At 52.6% G+C, this 23,787-nt stretch overlaps 1 protein-coding gene across 1 annotated transcript in view; it reads right to left on the bottom strand.

Annotated features, from left to right (window-relative positions):
* SMCHD1 (structural maintenance of chromosomes flexible hinge domain containing 1) overlaps positions 1-23,787 on the bottom strand; it is a 2,317,253-nt gene that overhangs the window by 222,439 nt on the left and 2,071,027 nt on the right. Inside the window, exon 45 of the mRNA XM_078687460.1 lies at positions 7,277-7,448. Coding sequence (XP_078543586.1) covers positions 7,277-7,448 — 172 coding nt within the window. The remainder of the gene's footprint in view (positions 1-7,276; positions 7,449-23,787) is intronic.

Genomic DNA, 23,787 nt, shown 5'->3' with positions numbered 1-23,787 from the left:
CAGTAACTTTGTGAATTCTAGCTTCCATAGGCTTTTTCCCGCCTTACGCGTGAGAGTTCCCACTCTGCACGTGGCTCCCCTAGGCCTCCTGCTCCTAACCTGAGTGTTCAGAATTGTAGGCCTAGCGTTTCTAAAGCCTCTGAGATTCGTTACTTACCTGCTAGTAATTCGCATTCCACTTTTAGAGTATATGGTTTTTCGTGCCCCTCGGGCATTTGTGTAAATTGTGCGACTTTAAGTATTTTTATAAGAGTTTTGTTGTGTGCTTAGCTCCCTGTCTCATAAAGAGCCAGGGTAGTCTTGTTATAAATAAATACACTGTTTATTTTCATAACAACTTGTGTGGTGTCCTTTCACTTGGTGTTCAAGGGGTAATGTGATGGTAAAACAGCTGGCTTAACACGCCCTCTAGAGTCTTAGCCTTAGCCTGCTCGTATCCATGCTACTAGGATAGCTGGTCTGTAAGGTTGACTTACAACCAATCATCAATAAGGGTTGTTTGGACTGATATATAGTGATCACTAGAATAGTGAGCACTGCACATCAGGCCAACTTCTCACAGTTACCCTCTGGTTTCACTACTCTATGGTTTCAGGCAGTTTTTTCTTCTACTGCTATGGTTATTATATACCGGGAGACTCCCACCATGACGACGGGAAGATACAAGCATGTGAATCTATGAAAGATTGAATACTGGAGAAGAGTAATGCCTTAGAGGAATCTATTTACAACAGGGGACTTGAAAGGAGAGGGCCGATTAGGTAGCCTGAGAAAGGCCGAAATAGCTGAAAGATAGCCCTTGAAAGTGCCCAGAGCAGAGCCCTGCTGGGCCACAGAAAGAAGGAACAATAGTACTTCTGAAAGAGGGGCAGAAAGAGGATTCACAGCCTTTGCTGTGCACCATGCCACAAATTTGTTCCACCTGCATGCGATTATCAACTTAGTGGGGTGTTGGACTTGGCCCTCTTGGCAGGGTCATCCCTGAACTTTTTGCCTTCCTCCAATATGCTCTCTGACCTGTTTTTGTTGGTTTAATGACTCTGGGCACTTTACCACTACTGACCAGTGCTAAAGTGCATATGCTCTCCCTGTGCAAAATGTATATGTGATTGATTTCCATGATTGGTTCATTGGATTTACTGTCAGTCCCCAGTAAAGTGCACCAGGAGTGCCAGGGCTTGTAAATGCCAATACTGCTAGTGGGCCGGCAGCGCTGGTTGTGCCACCCACAGAAGCAGCCTTTTAAAATATGTCTAGGGTCTGCCATTGCAGAACTTGTGTGCAGTCTGGTACTGTCATGCTGGCTGGGCAAGTGCACACACTTGCCAGCCTCTAAACCTTCCCTTAACTTCATATTAGTCACCCTTATGGTAGGCCCAAGGGCAGGGTGCATTGTGAGTGTGAGGTAGGACATGCCCTGATGTGTGTGGCATGTCCTAATAGTGAATTACAGCCAAATTCGTGTTTCACTATTGTATGGCTACCTGTTCTCTTAGGCCAAGATGGGCTGCTGGAATTATTACACTCTATAATCCCAGCAGGCTCAGGGAACATGGTAGAAAGTCAAGTTTAGTATGCCTGAACTCAGAATAATAAAATACTTCTTTTAGTAAAGTTTATTTTAATATCCTGTGTTTGCAAATGCTACTTTTAGAAAGCTAGCATTTGCTTGCCTAAACCTTTCCGCCCGCCTCTGCTAGGATGTGTATCTGACTGTCTGGGATATGTGAGTGACAGGGCTGGAGGATGACAGGTGGTGAATGCAAGGATTACACCTTAGTGGGAGGTGGTAGTGCCCCTGGACTCTGAATAGGGCTGTGCTCTGCCACCACAATGCTGGCTCCACCCCCTGGGGAGCGACTAATGACTCAGCCCGACACCTGGCCCAGGAAGGGCGAAGCACTGTCAACAAGATACTCCTGGCTGCCCCTGTCCACACAATGCTGGCTCCCCCTCCTGTGGAGCGTCTGATGTGCCTGCCCCTCACACTGAAAGAAGAGACCAGAGTACACCCAACAAAGTGCTCAGAGACTGAAAGAAGTTATGCAAAGGCCCCCCTGGCCTGTAAGAACAAAGAGAATGCTGTATAAAAGTAGGAGCCCTGCTCCTTGTAAATCAGAATCCTGTTTCCCACAAAGAACCTCTGCCCAACTAGAAGGAGAAGAAGACGCTGGAAGGACTGGCCTGCTGCTTGCCTTGCTGAGGAAGGAGAGGAAAAGACTTGTTGAAAAGACTTTGTAGATTTTGTGCTAGAAACTTTCTCCAAGGGCCTGACTGAGCTTGCCCCCTGACCTGAGCCACAGGATCATCTGGCTCAACCTGCTCTCTGCTCATCTGCCAGTAATTGTGAGGATTTCTGCCCCCGCCGGAGCCGTGACCCTGGTGCCCCCCAGCCCCTCCTTGAGGCCGTGACCAACTGTGTTTCACCGTCCCCGCCGAGGGAGAGCCCCGCTCCGCCGAGCCGCTCTTCTCCTGCTGAGTGAAATCGCCGTGTCACCTCGCCGCCGTAGGCTCGCTGGTGTGCCCCCTACGCTCCCGCTGGAAGTCCCCGCCGGACCTCACAGACCCACATAACAGATTCCCCGAAGTCCGGACGCCTCGAGTGCCAGCCTCGCTCTGCTTGGAACCGCCGTGCGCCCCGCACCCGCCTTCACGGGAACCCCCAAGAGACGCCGCTCACCGGCGCACAGTGCTCACCACGGGCTAGGGGCCCGCAACGTTCTTCTTTCCCCTCGAGAGCACTGTGCGCGGCGATTGCCTTTGTACGCCGGCCTCCCCGCCTGAGCCGCCTTTCCACCCGCAGCGCACACGGTGCGAGTCGCCCCCCGTGCGCCGCGAGAAGCGTACCACTTGACCGGACTGCCCCGTACGCTTCGCAGCTGGGAGCGGTACAAGTCGAACCCGTGCTCACGCCAGATGCGTGAGACGCGGTAGGGTTTCGCCCGTTTTCACCAGGAGAAGCGCACAGAAGCGCAACAAAGCGGCTAGTGAGTCCAAAAAGGGCTCAAGGACCTAAGAACAGTTTAAACAGACTGAAAGTAAGGAACAGTTTGCAACAGAAGAGAACACTTGCCTATTTACAATCTTGTGGCCTAGAAAAACGTTATTGATGGTCTTGTGATAAATACTTGCTTGCAGAGATATATTTTTACATAAAGAAGACGTATTTTTACATATCTACAGCCTGGTGTCCATTTGTGGGGGGATTGGTATATTTACTGTGTGTGTTATTACAAATGCTTAACTCAGAAACGCCTGGAGAATAGCCTTGGCTGCTCACGCCACGCACCTAGAGGGTGAGCAAGGGTAATTCTAAGGGGTCATCCTTCGCCCTGACTTAGAGGAGAGGGTCCCTGCTTGTCACAAGTGAATACTTGCGCCAACCAGAGACCCATGGGGGGACGCCTGGCTGCCAGAATGACATCATAGACTTCTGGAAGGAAGTCGAAAGGAATCAACTGCCGCCGCTCAATTTCCACACAAAGAGTTGGAGACTGGACAGGTTCAGGTGGAGGACCGTCCCCTGCTGCTGCGACAGAAGATCCTCCCAAAGAGGCAGTCGGATTGGGGGATCGATGTTCCTACTGAGTAGCTCGGGATACCATACCCTTCGAGCACAGTCCGGAGCTGTAGGAGAGTAGGGTCTGCTTTCCTATGGTCACCCCATTTTTTGCTTTTTGCTCCACTGGTTTTCGACTTAATGTGGCTGTGGGCCTGCTAATCAGACCCACAGCCCTGCTGTTCTCTCTCTAAATTTCACACCATGTACTTTAGGTACATCACCAATTGGGAATTGGGTCACTCTTGTGAGTCCCTGTACAGTGTACCATATTTACCCAGGGCATAGGTGCACCCAAGGCCTACCAGGGGCTGCAGAATATCTTTTGCCACCCCCGGCTGGCCATCCAAACTGACACAACTGGCTGATCACTCAGCTGGGGCAAGGTCTTGTAATCACCCCTTGCTTAGATATAGTATACCTATATCTAACCTTATATCTAGACACATAGGCACCTATAAGTCACTCCTATGGCAGACCTTAACAATCCTGGAGGCAGAGTGCTTGGTTTTATGTGAGATGGTGCTCTAGCATGAGCTGAGCCTGTCTGCAGCTTTCGGAACCATGTCCTTATAGCTGTTCTAGGATATTGCCATACCATATACTCTTAAGTGCATTATGAACCTTGCGGTTAAATGCTAACTTTGGTTTGGCTTTATCAAAACATGTCGTGCAAGGTGTCATACGCTTTGGAATACTACCCCCTCGCCAGTTCCGGCGACGGGGGTAGCATTCCACCCTTCTAGAGGGAGAAGACATGTTACTTCCATTAATCCCAGTTAAAGTTAACCAGAGCCTCAGCATCACAAAATGGATGCTGCTGCCACAAACACAAGTCTGACCTCCTGCTGCTGGGAGTCCTTCCAGCAAGGGAGGCTTGGACAATAGGTTTCCTGTCACAGGGAGGTGCTAGCACCACACCAGACAGGCTATAGTGTATTGGGGCAGGGAGGGCTGAATGAAATGAGACACTGCCTGGGGCACACAAGGTGTCCCATGCATAGTCCAGTTCAAACCTGTGCTGGGGCACTCCAGACCCAGCTCTGCCGCGAAACTGGAGAAAGGGAAAGGGGTGTAACCACCCCCTTCCTGGGTCCCACCAATAGGAGGGACCTAGCAGGTAATCCAGCCCCTAGATTTGGTATATAGGTAGGAGCTGAGTCCCAAGACTTTAGATTTATCCTGACTGAAACTCTGATACGAAACTCTGGACCTTCGAAATCCTACTTGACGTAGAAGACTGAAGAATCTCCCTTGTGGTCAAGGAGTGACCACCCTGCACAAGCAGGCACCATCAAGCGATCAACGGTTTGCTTTGTCGACGCTCCTGCCGGAGCCCGAGCATAGAGCCTGACAAGACCCGGACTTCCAGATTTCCTTCAGCCTGATCCACAGCCACAGCAAAGCTGAGACCCGTGGAGGCGACTCGCGTGGGACCGGCCATCTTGGAAAGCCAGTGAATTGCTTTCCGTGCAACTTCTGAGGCACCCTCGAAGTTGTGCATTGGGGATTGAGAAGCCCCAGCCCCGAGCACTAACTGCACCGAAGATCAGCCCTCCACACTCCACGAGTTCTGCGTGGGGCCCTTCTGCATTTTCCTGCTCAACGCGTCTGTCCGGTCACTTGCCCGTTGGCTAGTGGCCTCTGTGACAACGAAACCTTCGATTTACAATGCTGGTCTGGTTGCTCCAGACTGGCCCTTGCTTCCCTGAAAAGGAGCAGCCCATCAGACCTTGCTGGTCTGATTAAGAAGCCATCTTCCTTTTCTGCGTGGGTTGCCTTTGCCAAGGTTTGTTGACTCCAATCCGGAAGCCGACACCGCCAACAGCGAGATCCTTCGTGGGACAGTCCGTATCCAGCTCCTGGTCGTCGTCGACACCTCCTGGTCCACGTGGCTGCAGAGACAAGCTTCAAGACATCACCTGATTGCTTCGTGACATCGCCTGGTTCCATCCTAGTCACTGGCTAGTGACCCAGACTCTGTCCCCTCTGCTTTCAGGTACTCTTCATCCTTGGATCCACCCGGACACTTCTCTCCTGGTTGCCTGCAGCATCTTTCTCCAAGGCTCCATAGGAATCAGCGACGAAACCCGACACACTTTCACACCTATGCACCCGCTTCCTGTGGGCGAGGTAACGCGAGTATTTTGGTACTCCTGTGGTTATTGACTATCCTAGTGTCCTAGTTCCCATTCTAACTCTATGGTAACTTGCGTGCGTGTAAAGACACTGCACGCGCATCCCGTGGGCCTCCTGCTCTCCATCCATTGGTAGAACAGCGTAGCCCCAGCGATTCTCCAGGCCCTAGGCCTTTCCTTTGTTCGTGACGTGGTTCTTATACCACTATTTTAGTATATGGTTCGAAGTGCCCCTAGGGCATTACTGTATTTTGTGCAACTTATTGTATTTTAATTAAGTATCTTGTATTGTGCTGGTGCCTCTGACCTCATAAAGAGTTCAGAGGATTGTGTTAGAAATAAATATATGTATATTTTAATATACAACCTGTGTGGTATCCTTTCACTTGGTATTAAGGGGATTGCATATGGTAAAACAGCTGGCTTCACATGCCCTCTTGAGTTTAGCCTAAGACTGCGTTTGTCCATGCTACCACTAGGATAGCTGGTCTATAAGGTTGACTTTACAACCATCACCATAAGGGTTGTTTGGACTGGTCCAAGGTGCTCACTAGAATAGTGAACATCATATACCAGGCCAGCTTCTCACAGGAGCCACAAGAATAACTTGGGCATGGTCGTGCCTGATCTTCTTCAGCACTCTGGGCAGAAGTGGTATAGGCGGAAAGGCATACAACAGACCGCAACTCCACTCGCGACAAAAAGCGTTGCCTAGTGAGTGGCGGTTTGGAAATTCCAACGCGCAGAACTGCTGACATTACGCGTTCTCTTCAGTGGCGAATAAATCTAACCAAGGCTCTCCCCACTGTCGAAAGAGACCTTGCGCCTCGTCCGAGTGAAGACGCCATTCGTGATCCATCATGAACCTGTGGTTGAGTTCGCCCGCCTACGCGTTCAGTGATTCTAGTTTTGATATTCAATTATGCCTTTTGTCCAACTTATGCATAACGGTTGCTCTACCTGTGTACACATGACTTCTTGCCCAATAATGTCCGGTATTGTTCCCATTTATGCCAGTCAGCTGCCCAATTATTCATGCTGTGCTGCCCACATATGTTTTAATGGTCACCAATTACACTAGCTGTGCTACTCATTTATGCCCTCACCAACAGAAATATCTAGTTCATAAATTACCAGCTTGCTTTTATATTATTTATACATACAACTATATATTTAAGTATTCCTAATGCAAAACTGATCTTTAATATGGACAGACCCCCAGCCTCTAATACAAACACACATACATACAACACCCCTAACAATGGACTCTGACAACTGGACTCCGTTGGCTGTTTGCTATGCACATCTCTAGGTAACTTCCCCCTTCAAGTTGAGCATTCAAACCATTGAATTAATTGGACATAACAAAAGAAGTGTTTTTCCATTACCATTCTCAAAGAAACACTTTTTGGACTGTGTACAATTTACACTAACAAACGATAGGTGTGCTAAACAAATTAACTGAACCTTTTTATCAAAATATTGACCCAGTGCGTATTCTCTAGAATACATATTTTTTGGTCAGCTCCCATGGAGCATCCGATAGTCCTTTAACATAAGACAAATCTTTTGAACTTACCTATCTGTTCACGAAGATTGTGATAACGTTTTGGAAGAGGTTCCCCAAAAACCATTCCTCTGAGTTTGTCTATTGGAGGGGCTTTATTCTGAAGCCCCCCAAACTTTCCATTGCTCCGAATTCGGTCTCCTTCCCTTGTCAACAGGGTTGGACAATGTGTAACTTTTACAAGCTAAGAGAACAGAAATTAAATAGTTACTAATAAGCAGAATGTCTTGGGCAGTATGCCTGCCAATCAAAAAGCAGAAAATAAACAGTTAATAATCAGAACATATGGAGAATAAGAAAAACAAATTCAACATTTTCTTTTAAGTAAAGATTTTGCAGAAGTTAGTTCCTCAGTGTTAACCTTTTCCAAACAAGTTTAATAATATAGTTTAAGAAAGAGAAAACTCCCAAAAGCTAGCAGGCCATACAATGTCTAAAGAAAGTAAAGCTCCTACTAAAAGGAACCTTGTTGCTCCACTGTTTCCACTGTTGAAGATTTTAACAACCACTCTCATCTTAATAAAAAGCCAAAACCCTTCAAAAAAGTGCTGCTTTGAAGGTAAAACTCAACTGTTGGTGAAAGAGGGTGGCTAAGTGGCGTCATGTGGCTTTGCACCAATTTCTTTCTGCTCCAGAGGTGGAAATATACGTCCTGCAAGTCCAACGCTACCATCCAGTCTCCAGGGTCAAGAGCAGATAAGACCTGGGCCAGAGTTAGCATCTTGAACTTCTCCTTCCGGGGGAAGCAATTGACGTCCCTGAGTTCCAAGATAGGATGCAAGCCCTTGTCCTTCTTGGGCACCAGAAAGTAGTGGGAATAACAACCATGTCCTACTTCTGGCGCAGTAATGCGCTCAATGGCCCCCTTGGCCAAGAGGGCCGGGACTCCCTGTTGAAGAAGAGCCAAGTGATCCCCCGACATGCGGTGGTACTGGGGTGGCATGACTGGAGGGGAAGTCTAGAAGGGGAGGGAGTAACCCCTCTGGACTATGTCTAAAACCCACCTGTCCGAAGTGATGGTGCACCTGTGGGGGAGGTGATGGCGAATCCTGACGTCCACTGGCATTTGATGGGCCTGAAAGACCGGACTAGGAAGGTTTTGGGGCAGTAGTGGCCGGGTGGAAGTGGACTGACCCGTCCGCTGGCCCCCTGAACAGCCTCTGCGGTTCCCACGTCTGCAGATGCGCTGAGACTGTTGCTGCTGCGGCCTGTGGCTCTGGAGCGAACGTGCTTGGGCGCCCCTTAAGTGGCCACGAAAGGAGCGAAAAGTAGAAGGCGGAGGAGGGCGAGTGGCCAACAGGCCCAAGGACTTGGCCATAGCCTGTGAGTCCTTAAAACGCTCCAACACGCTATCTGCCTTGTTGCCAAAAAGGCCAATGCCATAGAAGGGCATGTTCATCAGGGTGTTCTGGACATCCCCCGAGAAGCCAGTAGTCCTCAGCAAGGAGTGACGGCGGAGGACCAGCGAGTCGGCGGTGTCAAGGCCACATCATATTGTGAACTTGGCTGCATCTCTCCCCTCAGCAATAGCCTTCGAGAGCACGGTCCGCACCTCCTCCAGACACCGAAGCAGCACTTGCGCCACCGTAGCCCACACAGAGTGGGAGTAACGGCCCAAGAGGCATGCAGTGTTCACAGACAGCAGCCCTGAACTGGAGGAAGAAAAAAATCTTCCTCCCAAACTGTTCCAGTCTTTTGGATTCCCTGTCCGGGGGCGCGGTAGGGAATGAGCTCTGGGACGTTGAGGATTGGACAACCAATCACTCAGGAGTGGGGTGTTGGGAGAGGAAAATGGGGTCACCCAGGGCCGGGCGATGGCGTCAGGCCACATTCCCATCCACAGGAGCCCCTATGTTGGGCCTGGACCAGGTGCCCAAAAGAACGTCAGAAAGTGCCTCATTGAAAGGCAGCAGTAGCTCCGCAGAGGTAGCCGCCGGCTGTAGCACTTCTGTCAGGAGGTTAGTCCTGATGGCCACGGTAGGTGAGTTGGAGGTTGAGGGCATCCGCTGCCCTATGCAACACCACTGCATAACTTGCACCCTCCTCCGTAGCCACGGTAGGAGGAGTGAGCATGCCACGGTCAGGAGGTGTCAAGACAGCTGGCATACCCCAGATCCTCTGCCTAGTCCGGGTCATACTCACACTGAGCTGTGAGAGGGTCCTCAGACTCCTCCCAGTCACCTCCTTCCTCCTCAGGCTGATGTACAGGCCTGTTAGAAATGGGATTCCTGGCTGGCTGATGTTGGCACCAAAGCCAGGGAGAAATCAACACTCTAGTCAGGGCAAGGGAGCTGCTCCTCAGAATGACCCCTGCTCACCCTTTAGATTGCGTGGCGCAAGCAGTCAAGGCTAATCCCAGGAGAGTTAAGCATTTGTAACCCTTCACAGTAAAACACACTGATTCCCCCCACAAATGGACACCAGGCTGAAGGTTATATAAAAATACATACTTTATGTAAAATATATATATATATATATATATATATGAGGCAGTGACTTATCACAAGACCAGTATAACACAGTTTGAGGCCACAAGATCTTTCAATAGGCAAATGTTCTTTTTGTGACAGTTCAAATTAGCAAAGTTCCTTCAAGAATGCTTATTTTGTAGGTTCTCACACTTCCTTCCCTGCTACAGAACTTATTATGGGTTTCAGCTCCTTTAGCAAAGGTTGGAGCGCGCTGTCCGCTTCCTAGCGCTCCTGTGCGCTTCATATGGTGCGATACCCCGAGGCTCTACCGATGCTCACGCATCTTGCGGTACGGGGCGCACGGGTTGAAAAGCTGGAAGAGAGGAGTACGCGGCGTACAGTCTGGGCGGTTCGCCGCGCACAGCTTCCTTCTCCTCAATCCAGCGTACTGATCAACAACATGAGGGGGCAAGCGTACAGCCTAGCTGGGAGGAAAGCGTACCAGCCCAAATTAAGGCGCTCAGATCAAAATGCGCTCAGATTCAAATGCGCTTCGTAGAGGTACGCGACGTACCGTGTGCTTGGGCAATCTTGAAGGTTCCTCTGGTGTACGCGGCGTACAGGCTTGGTACGGGGCGCACAGGGCTGGCGGGGAAAGCAGAACGAGGCGGGCCCGAGCCCGTTGTAGAATCTTGTGAAGGCGTACCTGGCAAGCGCAGAGCAATTCGTCAGTGGTCCCTCGATGCAGGGGGACGTGTCGTAGGCTGATGGTGCGCTTGGTACGTCGGGCGTATCTTTGGTTCTTCTTTAGGGGACGAGTCGTGCACGGGGAGTGCGACTCGTTTCTTCTGTTTAACTTCGGATTTCTACTCAACAGCGCGTGCGTGCACACAGGCAGGCGTGGCCCACGAACCTCAGTACGGACTGTACTGGGGTCTCCTTTAGGGGGGGCGGCGCGGACTGTAAAGTCTCTAGGGAGGTGAAGCGAGACAGCAGGGTACGGTCTGGCGTACGACCAGCTGTCTAGCCGTGGATCACCGTCCGAGGAGGAATTCCGGCGGGAGGGGGCGAGAGAGCACCTCGGCACGCTCCAAATGACAGGCGAGGTGGCAGAGGAGCAGGCGGCCTGACCCGAGGGCAGAGAGCAGCTCTACACGAGCGGGGATCTCACGGGTAAAAGGGCAGGCATGCTCCCGAGTGCCACGGCCCTCGGAGGGGGCGCAGTCTCAGCTCCGGCGGGAGGCACACACGGCTCGAATTTCAAGACGAGCAAAGACAGAAGGAACTCACTGGTCCTGGGGTTCTGTTTAGGGGGCAAGCTCAGACAAGCCCTTGGAGAAAGTTTCAAGCACAGTTCAGCAAAGTCCTTTTTAGGTCTTCTCCTCTCCTTCCTCAGCAAGGCAGACAGCAGGTCAGTCCTTCCAGCTTCTTCTTAGTCCTTCTAGTAGGGCAGAGGTTCGTTGTGGGAAACAGGATCTAGTTTGTTAGGAGCAGGGCTCCTACATTTATACAGCTTTTCTTTGTTCTGGCAGGCCAGGGGGGCCTCTGCATAACTTCTTTCAGTCTCTGAGCACTGTGTTGGGTAAACTCGGGTCTCTCTTTTCAGGGAGCAGGGATGGCACATCAGACGCTCCACAGGAGGTGGAGCCAGCATTGTGTGGACAGGGGCAGCCAGGAGTACTTTGTTGACAGGCTTCCCCCCTTCCTGGGCCAGGTGTCGGGCTGAGTCATCACTCGCTCCCCAGGAGGTCGAGCCAGCATTGTGGTGGCAGAGCACAGCCCTATTCAGAGTCCAGGGGCACTGCCACCTCCCACTAAGGTGTAATCCTTGCATTCACCACCTGTCATCCTCCAGCCCTGTCACTCACATATCCCAGACAGTCAGATACACATCCTAGCAGAGGCGGGCTGAAAGGTTTAGGCAAGCAAATGCTAGCTTTCTAAAAGTAGCATTTGCAAACACAGGATATTAAAATAAACTTTACTAAAAGAAGTATTTTATTATTCTGAGTTCAGGCATACTAAACTTGACTTTCTACCATGTTCCCTGAGCCTGCTGGGATTATAGAGTGTAATAATTCCAGCAGCCCATCTTGGCCTAGGAGAACAGGTAGCCTTACAATAGTGAAAAACTAATTTGGCTGTAATTCACTATTAGGACATGCCACACACATCAGGGCATGTCCTACCTTACACTTACAATGCACCCTGCCCTTGGGCCTACCATAGGGGTGACTAATATGAAGCAAAGGGAAGGTTTAGAGGCTGGCAAGTGGGTGCACTTACCCAGCCAGCATAACAGTGCCAGACTGCACACAGGTTCTGCAAGGACAGACCCTAGACACATTTTAAAAGGCTGCTTCTGTGGGTGGCGCAACCAGCGCTGCAGGCCCACTAGCAGTATTGGTATTTACAAGCCCTGGCACTCCTGGTGCACTTTACTGGGGACTGACCATAAATCCAATGAGACAATCATGTAAATCAATTACAGGTACACTTTATATTGGGAGCACTTGCACTGCGGCACGGATTGGCCGTGGCCCAGTGCCCTGAGCAGCGAACACCAGCAAAACATCTGAGGCATGTGAGAAGTTGGCCTGATATATGATGCTCACTAGTTCTAGTGATCACCTTGTATCAGTCCAAACAACCCTTATGGTGATTGGTTGTAAGTCAACCTTATAGACCAGCTATCCTAATGGTAGCATGGACAAAGCAGTCTTAGGCTACACTCTTTTGGCATGTGAAGCCAGCTGTTTTACCACATATAACCTTGAATACCAGATGAAAGGACACCACACAGGTTGTTATGAAAATAAACAATATATTTATTAATAACAAAAACACCTCTGAACTCTTTATGAGGTCAGAGGGCTAAGCACATGACATGACCAGAAAAATACGGTAAGTTGCACAAATTACAATGGTGCCCTAGGGGCACGACAAACCATATACTAAGTAAATGGTATAAGTAGAACGATTTGGGAAATGAAGATGCCCAGAGGCTGTAGGTTCGCTGTGACTACTCTACCCTAACCTTAGGTAAGTAGCAGGAGGCCCACGGGACGCGTGTGCAGAGTGTGAACTCACACGCGAGATGCGGAACAAAGTCAATGGGCAGAACAAATTACGAAAAGGTAAGTAACAGACAGTTCCGACTAGTTAAGACTAAAACGACTGGATATCTGGACACTACGGGAGTCAATCTACCTATGAGCACCAAAATGCTCTCGTTACCTCACCCACGGGCTGAAGGTGCATAGGTGTGAAAGTGTGTCGGGTTTCCGCGTCGAAGTCAATGGAGCCTTGAAGAAAGATGCTGCAGGCGACCAGGAGGAAGATGTCCGGTACGATCCAAGGGTGGATCGAGGAAGAAGAGGACCTGAAAGCAGAGGGGACAGTATTCAAAGTCACTAGCTAGTGACCGGTGTGGAACCAGGAGGGAACCAGATACTGCCGTCGCGATCAGGTGAAGAGTGGACGCTTGTCTCTGCAGCCACGTGGACCAGGAGGTGTCTTCGACGACCAGGATGGAGGCACGAGCTGTCCCACGCAGGCTCTCGCTGTCGGCGGTGTCGGATCCGGATTTGGAGTCAACAGGCCTTGGCAAAGGCAACCCACGCGATGAGTGGAAACGGCGTCTGGTGTGGACCAGGAGGGTCCGGGGTGCTCCGCTTTTGGAAGGGAGCAAGGGCCAGTCTGGAGCAACCAGACCAGCTGTGTAGATTTCGTGGATCGTCGTCTAGGAGGTCACTAGCCAGCCGGCAAGTGACCAGACAATGCGTCGAGCAGCAATCAAGCAAAAGGGCCCCACGCAGATCTCGTGGATGCTGGAGGGCTGCTCTTCTGTGCTGGAGCTGCTCGGGGCTGGGGCTTCTCAATCCCCAAAGCACTTTCTCGAGGATGCCTCTGAAGTCGTGCTGGAAGCGAAGTGCAGTTTCTCCAAGATGGCCGGTCCCACGTGTCTCGTCGCACCCACGGGTCTCAGCTGTGCTGCAGATGTGGGTAGAGGTCGGAGAGGTCTGGGAATCCGGGTCTCGTCGGACTCTGAGGTCTGGTTCTGGCAGGAAGGACGACAAAGTGAACCGCTAGGAAGCTTGATGGTGCCTGCAGTTGCAGGGTGGACACTCCTTGCCCACAAGGGAGATTCTTCAGTCTTCTGTGGAGCAGAACGTCGAAGTCCAGAGTTTCTTTTTGTAAAGTTGTTCAAGATAATCTAACTTGGAATGGGACCAGCTCCTACCTTTATTCTCCTAAAGGGGGCTGCACTAGTGACTAGGTCCCTCCCATGGGTGGGACCAGGAAGGGGGGTGGTTACACCCCCTATCCTTTGTCCGGTTTCGTGCCAGGGCTGGGGCTGGAGTGCCCCAGCAACTGGTTTGAACCGGGGTATGCACAGGGACACCTTGTGTGCCCCAGGCATGTCTCATTCCTTTCAGGCCTGTCCTACCTAATACACAAAATCCTGTCTGGGGTGGTGCTAGCACCTCCCAAGGCAGGAAACCCTTTGTCCAGGCCTCCCTCGCTGGAAGGACTCCCAGAAGCAGGAGGTCAGACTTGTGTCTGTGCTGGCAGCATCCATTTTGTGATGCTGAGGCTCTGTTTAACTTTAACCGGGGTTCACAGTTGCATACATGTCGTGTCCCTCTAAAAGGGTGGAATGCTACCCCCCGTCGCCCGAACTCGCGAGGGGGTAGTATTCCAATTCGTATGACACCTTACTCGACATGTTTTGATAATGTTATACCAAAGTTAGCAAAAACAGCGAGGATTATAATGCACTTAAGAGTATATGGTATAGCGTTATCATGGAAACAGCTAAAGGACTTGGTTCCGAAAGCTGCAGACAGGCTCAGCTCATGCTAGAGCACCATCTCACATAATTCCAAGCACTCTGCCTTCAGGATTGATAAGGCCTGCCATAGGAGTGACTTATAGGAATATATGTGTCCATTTTGGGGTTAGATATAGGTATACTATATCTACAGCAAAGGGTGATTACACCACCTTGCCCCAGCTGTGTTACCAGCCAGTTGTGTCTGTTTAGATGGCCAGCCAGGGGTGGCATAATACATGCTTCAGCCCCTGGTAGGCCTGGGGTGCATTTATGCCCTGGGAACCTATGGTACACTGTACAATGACTTATAAGAGTGACCCAATACCAATTGGTAAATGCACCTAAAGTACATGTGTGTCAATTTAGAGAGAGAACGGCTAGGCTGTGGGTCTGATTAGCAGGCCCACAGCCAGGGAAAGTCGTAAAACAGTGAAGCAAAAAGCAAAAATCTGGGGTGACCATAGGATTGCAGACCCTACTCTCCTACAAGGCACATCAGCAAAAAGTGGAAGGGAGACTAACGCCAAGGTGCCAGGTCTAACAAGGCCGAAAATAAAGAGGCTGTACATAGGGGTGGAAAGGCCCCATCAGCTTCGGAATGGGCGTCGAGTGATGCCGTTCCGGCTCGGTGTCCATGTCGGGGGTGAAACCGGGGGCAATGTCATCCGGTGCCACGGGCGACCTCAGAGGTGGTGCAGGTGGGGTCGACGTCGGTGGAGGTGTATCGAGGTCAAAAGGCGTCGACCGGGATCCAGGCCTGGACCATTGGGGGCCCTGCGGCGCCGTAACCGACAGCGATGCTGGAGCCGGAGCCGCCGACAGTGAAGAGTGAGGACCCCCAGTCGGGTCGACGGGGCAGAAGGCGCGCCGGCGGGACCTGATGGCCCAAAGAGAAGGGCCATGGCTGACAAAGTCCTGCAGCTGGGTCGGAGTCGCCGACGGACCCGGGAAGGGCGGGTAGGCCGACGGCGAAACCGCAGGCCCCGCTGAAGCCGCGGGTGAGGCACCACCCGCACCCTTAGCCGCGTCAAGAAAGGGGAAGTCGTCAAGCTTCTTCGACTTCTTGTGCTTCGCCTTACCTGAACCCGAATTTGATGGTGATGGCTCCGCGACCAGTCCCTCGAACTCTCACGGGACCTTTAGCGGCGCAGAGCCGGCTGCCGGACTTACAGCAACTTTCGGGACTGCTCCCGCAAAGACTTCGGCGCCATGGCCGGCAGTCGGGGCATGACTTGGGTTCGTGGTCGCGCCCCAGGTAGCGGTGCGGGTCCGTCACCTACATCATTCGTTGACAGTCCCCGCAAGAATTGAAACCGGGTATCCTAGGAACACCAGGAGTCGATCGACTCGAAAAAGAAAGAACTGACGTCAGTGCACGAGGGCGGCGTCCAAGTAGCTGCCGCGACGTCCTCTCGGCGACCACAACGACAGACGCAGAGCCGCACAACGCCACCTTCAAATGCGCAGGGGTATTGCTGACGAAAACTTTCCGGATCCAGTCTGACGCCTGGGAGTAATTCTAAGGTAAATAATCTATCACTATGTGTTTATTTGAGATCCATATACTACGAAAGCGGAATGCGAACTGCAGAAGAGGACAAAACTTGGACCAGAAGACCCAGCAGAGCCAGGGACACATGGAACCACCCAAGAATTCCCTTGGAGGATGGAAGGGTGGAGAACCACCCCACATGTGGATGCCCTGGGAACCGGGTTACCTACACCAGGAAGCCAGGCCAGGTGCATAGGGGTAAGAGACGCTGGAAACCTCCGTAGACGACGATGGAAGACTTGGAAAACAATGCCTCTGGAGAAGAAGGTGAAGATGTTTGCTGGAATCTAAGGGGGGATTATGGAAGTGAAGGACCTGCAAGCAGAGGGGACAGAGTTTATGCCACTCAGGAATGACCAGCAGGCACGTAAGAGAAATGCCCAACGATGTTGGACGGTTCAGAATAGTCGACAATGACCTTGTCACTACATCTGTGAGGACCAGGCGACACTGAGGAAGACCAGGAGTCCGTCACAAGCCGTACCACGTCGGTGGTTGGTATCCAGAGGAAGTACCAACAACCCTTGGTAGCTACAGCTGGCTAGAGAATGAGAAAGGAGTAATGTTGAGACCAGCAAGGTCCAAGGGGCTCACCAACAGCAGGAGAGTCAGAGCAGGCACCGAGCAAGTAGGGAAGCCCACTGAAGAAGGAGAAGACCCTGAGGAGGACCAAAAGGCAGAAGGCACAGGTGTCTCAAGAGGACCATGTGCAGCTCACAAAGAATGAAGGCCCACGGTGCAGAGGATGCGGTGAAGATTCTGAGCTTAGAGGGAAGAGATGCTGGAGCTTCTTGCAGTCAGAAGATCTCTGGAGTGCACAGCCAACAAGCCTCACAGCTGACTCGGGCGACGAACACGCCTGAGTCAGGAGATCCAAGCGGACTAACAGACCTGCCGGATTGGGCAACAAATAGAAGCTCTGAAAACCTTTGAGCTAGAATGAAAAGTGTAACACCAATGTAATCTCAAGATGATACATCTAGAACTAGTGCTAAATACATACAGAACCCTATCAGAGTTGGAATTATCAGCGGAATTAGGAGACTGCTTGAGACAGATCATATCCTGAAGAAGCTGCAGGGTAATCCCTTGTAACTGCGACAAAACACGTATTGGCTAAGAAGACTAAGAAACAGATTAAGTGGAGTACAGAATTAACTTCATTTACAGATGAACTTGAATTAAAAGACTTCGGAAACTACAAGACAAGCGCTATTGTGATATTTAGATGCAACTTTATGTTTTTTATTCTTAAACCTGTGTAGAGGATTTGTTTTGTAGTTCTAAAGACAACCTTGTCCGGATGGACAGCCAGAAGGGGAGGCTTGGAAGAAAGAGCTTGTAGCTCACTCACCCTGCATGCAGAAGTGATGGCCACCAGAAAGGCAGTTTTCAAAGTGAGAAGTCTGAGAAGACAGTTATGTATCGGCTCAAAGGGAGCTCACATAAGATATGTAAGTACCAAGTTCAAGTCCCACTGAGGCATTACGAAGGGAACAGGAGGAAAAAGATGAGTAATGCCCTTTAGGAATCAATTTACAACAGGGGACTGCCTAAGGAAGGCTGAAATGGCAGTGATGTAGCCCTTTAGAGTGCCCAGAGCAGAGCCCTGCTGGGCCAAAGAAAGGCACAACAACAGAACCTCAGATAGAGGGGCGAAAAAGGGGATCAACAGCCTTTGCTGTGCACCATGCCACAAATTTGTTCCATCTGCAGACGTATACCGTCTTAGTGGAGGGACGCCTGGCTGCCAAGATAGCATCACAGACTTCGGGAGGCAGTTCAAACAACGTCAACGGCCGCCACTCAATATCCACGCAAGGAGGTGGAGACTGAACAGGTTCGGTGGAGAGCCGTCCCCTGCTGCAGCGACAGAAGATCCTCCTGAAGAGGCAGTCAAATTGGAGGATCGATGGCTATGTTGAGCAGCTCAGGATACCAGACTATTCGTGCCCAATCTGGAGCCACAAGAATGACTTCGGCCCGGTCGCGCTTGATATTCTTCAGCACTCTGGGCAGAAGTGGTATAGGCGTACAACAGACCGCAGCTCCACTCGCGATGAAAAGCGTCTCCGAGCGAGTGCCGCCTTGGAAATTCCAACGCGCAGAACTGATGACGTTGCGTGTTCTCTTCCGTGGCGAATAGATCTAACCAAGGCTCTCCCCACTGCTGAAAGAGACCTTGCGCCACGTCCGAGTTCAGACACCTTTCGTGATCCATCATGCACCGGCGGCTGAGTTCGTCCGCCCTGGCGCTCAGGGAACCTACCAGGTGTTGAACCACCAGGATGAAGCCCTGGTGTTTCAGCCATTGCCAGAGGCGCAGAGCCTCCTGACAAAGGGTCCACGACCCCACCCCGCCCTGTTTGTTGCAACAACCACATGGCGGTGGTGTTGTCCGTGAACACCTGCACTACACTCCCCCGGACAGAAGGAAGGAAGGCTTTCAGTGCAAGCCAGATCGCCCGCAGCTCCAGAAGGTTGATGTGGAGCCGGGACTCCGCCGGAGACCAGAGGCCTCTGATCTCCGCATCCTCCCATGTGGCCCCCCCAACCCAGGAGGGACGCATCTGTCACAACTACGTGCTCCGGTTGGGGTAGGGAGAGAGAGGGATCTGCCGCTGACCCAATCGCGGTCCGTGAGCCACCACTGCAACTGTCTCGCAGTGCCCTGCGAGATCAGGACATCGTCGGACGGGTTGCCCTGATGCTGGGCCCACTGAAACTTCAGATCCCACTACAGAGCCCGCATCCGCCACCTGGCGTGATGCACCTGAAGGATGCAAGAGGCCATCAGTCCCAGAAGCCGCAGCGTCAACCTGACCGAGACTCGGGATAAAGGCTGAAAGATCGGAATCAGAGCCTGAATATCCTGAACCCGCTGTTCGGGAGGATAAACCCAAAACTGCGCCGAATCCAGAACCGCTCCGATGAAGAGGAGCTTCTGAGAGGGACACAGGTGTGACTTCGGCACATTGACGGAGAACCCCAGCAGGTGCAGGAGGTCGGCCGTAGTCTGGAGGTGGCTGACGACTGTCTGGGGCGAGCCCGCCTTCAACGACCAGTCGCCGAGATAGGGGGAAGACTGACACCCCTAATCTGCACAGATGAGCTGCGACTACCGCCATCACTTTCGTGAACACCCGAGGGGCGCTGGTAAGGCCGAAGAGGAGCACTGTAAACTGAAAGTGCTCATGGCCTACCCTGAACCGCAGGTAACGCCGGTGGGCCGGCAGGACGGGGATGTGAAAATATGTGTCCTGCAAGTCCAACGCTACCATCCAGTCTCCAGGGTCTAGGGCAGCTAAGACCTGAGCCAAAGTCAGCATCTTGAACTTCTCCTCACTCCATAGAGCGTACTTGACGCATGTCTAGATTTTGCGTTATTTTGGGGGCACTGCGTCCCCCTGCCCGCGCTGCGGCGTGGAGGGGCCGACTTTGCCCACATGTTTTGGTCTTGCGCAACACTGGCGACTTACTGGACTGCGGTGGTAGATTGTCTGAACGCTGTCACGGACCAGCAAATAGAAGTGGACATGGGCGTTTGCTTGCTGCTCTGGTTTCCGCACACCCCCCGGACGAAAGTCACTAGTAAGTTCTATGACTTGGGCTTAATTCTAGCCAAGCGGGAACTTACCATGCACTGGAAATCGCGTACCGGCCCTAGTTATGTGCAGTGGAAGGCGAGCCTCCTGCGCTGGGCGCGGGCTGAGAGTTCTCTCCGGCTGCAACAGGCCAGACAACAGGACAATGGTAGGGCATTGGAAGTGGCCAGGGCGTGGGAGGCGCTGGTGACGGATCAGCAGCGCCCGGTGGATGGCTCGAGTGACGAGGAGGAGGGTGTGCTGTAGGGCTTGCGGCTGGGAGGATGGCCTGCTCTTGTAGCGGACGGGTCCTGGGGTATGATTGGAGAGTGCTAGTAGGGGCGGTCCCCCTTGTACCACTTGATATGATGAAACACGCGACTAGAAGGAGGGTATTCCCGATTATTGCATTAGTATAGGTTGAAGGAGGCGCACTAACAGGGGTGGGGAGGGCTGTTGGGGGGAGGGTAGACGGGGGTCAGTTCATAAAAGGCATGAATATTACTAATTGCGATGTACTTTGGAATTGCAAAGTGTTACTGTAATGTGATACGAGTTGATCCATCTAGATAGGGATGGCAATAAAAATTATGTTTACAAAAAAAAAAATCTTGAACTTCTCCTTCCGGAGGAAGCCGTTGACGTTCCGGAGGTCCAAGATAGGGCGTAGGCCCCCATTGCCCTTCTTGGGAAACAGAAAGTAGTGGGAGTAACAACCACACCCTACTTCTGGCCAAGGAACGCCCTTGATGGCCCCCTTGGCCAAGAGGGCCGTAACTTCCTCTTGCAGAAGTTGCAAGTGATCCCCCGACACGTGGTGGTACTGCTGTGGCATGGCTGGAGGGGTCGCCTCGAAGGGGAGGGAGTAGCTCCTTTGGACGATTTGCAGCACCCACCTGTCCGATGTGATGGTGCACCAGTGGAGTAAGTGATGGCGAACCCTGCCCCCCACTGGCGTTGTATGGACCTGAAAGCTCGGACTAGGAAGGCTTTGAGGCGGATGCTGCGGGAGTGGATGTGGACTGACCAAGCCATGGTTCCCCGGCACCGCCACGGCGGTTACCACGTCCGCGACCGCGCTGCTGTTGGTTCTGTGGCCTGTGGCTGGCTGGACGTGAGGGGGCGCCTTCCTTGGCCACGAAAGGGGCGAAACACGGAAGTCTGCTGCCGTTGCCCAAGGCTTAAGGACTGGGCAGTAGCCCTGGAGTCCATAAAACGTTCCGGCGCGCTATCCGCTTTGTCGCCAAAGAGGCGACGGCCATTGAAGGGCATGTCCATGAGCGTGGCCCTGACATCACCCGAAAAGTTGGCGGACCACAGCCAGGCGTGGTGTGGTGTCAAACCGCCACCGTTGTAGCAATCGCTCTACCTAGCGAGTCCGTGGTGTCAAGTCCACATCGGATGGAATATCGTGCTGCGTCTCGACCCTTCACTAGGGCTTGGGCAAGCCGTGCCCCCTCCGGGAACTGGGGAAGCACCTCCACAACGGTATCCCACAGAGTGGGTGTAACGGCCCAAAAGGCATGCGGTGTTAACAGACCGCAGCCCCAAGCTCAGGGACGAGAACAGTTTCTTTCCAAACTGGTCGTACCTTTTGGATTCCCGATTCGGGGGAGCGGTCGGGAATGCGGTTTGGGAGACGGAGGCATGGATCACCAGGCTCTCGGGGGTGGGGTGAACAGACAGGAAGGTGGGGTCGCCCAGGGCCGGGCGGTGGCGTCGGGCCACGTTCCTATCTACAGGGAGGCCTGTAGAGGGCTTGGACCAGGTGCCCAACAGAACGTAGAGAGGGCTTCGTTGAACAGTAGTAGAGGCTCCGAGGAGCTTGCCTGCGGTTTGAGCACCTCAGTGAGGAGATTAGTCCCCACGGCCGCGTCAGGGAGCTAAAGGTGTAAGGCCTTGGCCGCCTTTATCAACACCACGCTGTAAGCAGCCCCCTCCTCCGTAGCCTCAGTAGGAGGGGAGACAAATCCAGTGTCGGGCGAAGTGTCCAGACCACGGGCCTCACCCAACTCATCTGTCCAGTCCTGTGACAACTGGCACTGTAGTGCCAGAGGGTCCTCAGACCCCTCCCAGTCCTCCTCACCTTCCATCTCCTGGTAGTCAGGGTCAAAAGATGGAGCCGGATCATCGGTGAATGGCTCACCCATAGGCAACGATCCGACGCCGGATCCCGACCGGGGGTGGGACCGGGGACGGCTCGAGGGGCGACACCCTTGGTGACGGCGCCAGTGGAGAGGTCGTAAGGTCAACTGGCGTCGACACGGATCCAGAGGGGCCCTGCTGCATCAGGACCGGAGTCGTCTAAGGCGCCGGGGCCGAAGCACGCGCCGGGGTCGGAGCCACCGTCCCCCCAGATGGACCCGCGGGGCCCGGAGGTGCCTCGGCGGAGTCGAGAGCGACCTCATGGCCATGAGGAAGGCGTCGGTCGATCTCCGGCGTCAAGTGCAGCCCAGGGACTGGCAGGTATGGAGCTGGACGCGGCGTGCGCAGCTCCGGCGGAGCCGCGAGGGCGATGTCGCCTGAACCCCCGTCCGCATCCCGCGAGCGTCGGGGGGAGTCGGAAGAGCGGTGTTGCTTCTTCGACTTCTTGTGCCTCGACTTACCTGAGGACTTGGAGCCCGACGAGTGGTGTTGACTCACCGAGCTGTGATGACTGTGGTCCCGCGACCTCCGACTGGACCGAGACCTTGAGAGGGGCGGGCCGACTGCCGGAGCTCGAGGCGCTTAAGGGACTGCTCCCGCCTAGCCTTCGACGTCAAGGAGCGGCAATCGGGGCACGACTTGTCATCGTGGTCGGCCCGAGGCAATAAAGGCACCGATGGTGGAGGTCGGTAACCGACATCAGACGGTTAAAGTTGTCGCAGAGTTTGAACCCGGGCATCCCTATCGGCACAGAGAGTCGCAACGACTCGAGAAGGATCCAAAAGAGATCGAAAAAGTTGACTAAGGAGTACTGCTCTTCCCGGATCTGCGCTTGCTGGGGCGGAAAAAAGAAGAACTGACGTCAGCGCGCGAGGGCGGCGTCTTAGTACTCCGAGGACGTCACCCCGGCGTTAACGACACCGACGACAGACGCAGAGCCGCAGACGACGCCTACCGACGCACAGGGGCACTGCTACGCGAAACTTTCCGGATCATCCAGTCTGACGCCTGGGGATATTCTAAGGTAAGGAATCTAACAGTAACCTGTTTCTTTCAGATTTACCATTCTATAATCTCTTGAATAATCAAATGAAAGTACACCACACAAGGTATATATCAAATATACATGTATTTATTCTAAACACAACCCCTCTAGTCTCTTTATGAGGCTAGAGGCAAAAGTACAATACAAGAACTTTAAATAGCACACAGTAAATAGCACAGTGTACGTTTTGCCCTAGGGGCCTCACAAACCATATACTAAAATAGTGGTATAAGAACCACGTGAGGGATAGAAGTGAGGCCTATGGCCTGTAGAACTGCTGGGGCAACCAGGAACCACCCAAGGTAGGGACTCAGGAGACCCCCGGGGGACGCGTGCAGTGTCTAAACACAGCCACGAATCACCATTGACTTCTATGGAGAAAGTTTAAGTTAGAATTTTAGAGTTTAAGGACACCTAGGAGAGGACTGCGGTGAAACCCCTTTAGACTAGGACACTTTGAGAGTCAAGACCCACGGGAGGACCGGGATACTCGTGTTACCTCACCCAGAGAAGCCAGGTGCATAGGTGTCGTTTTGTGTCGGGTTTCGTCGTCGATTCCAATTGAGAGCTGCAAAGATGTGCTGCAGGCGACCAGAGGAAATGTATCTGGGTGGATCGGAGATCTGAAGAACCTGAAAGCAGAGGGGACAGAGTCTGGGTCACTAGCCAGTGACCAGGATCGCTACAGGAAGATGTCAGCCGATGTCGGGTGCTTTAAGGTGAAGTAGGTGAAGCTTGACTCTTCAGCCACAAGGACCAGGAGGCGTCGACGACGACCAGGAGCTAGATTCGAGCTGCGCCACGAAGGATGCCGAGTGCTGCAGCGTCGGAATCTGGATTGGACCCAACAAGCCTTGGCAACTGCAATCCACGCAAGATGACAAGATTGGCTTCGGTGCAGACCATCAAGGTATGAGGACTCACCCTTTGGAGGGGAGTCAGAACACGT

Source organism: Lissotriton helveticus, chromosome 4_1 (assembly GCF_964261635.1).
Source record: "Lissotriton helveticus chromosome 4_1, aLisHel1.1, whole genome shotgun sequence".
Lineage (NCBI taxonomy): Eukaryota > Metazoa > Chordata > Amphibia > Caudata > Salamandridae > Lissotriton > Lissotriton helveticus.
The sequence above is the reverse complement of the archived record's forward strand: the minus strand, read 5'-3'. Positions and strand labels throughout refer to the sequence as shown.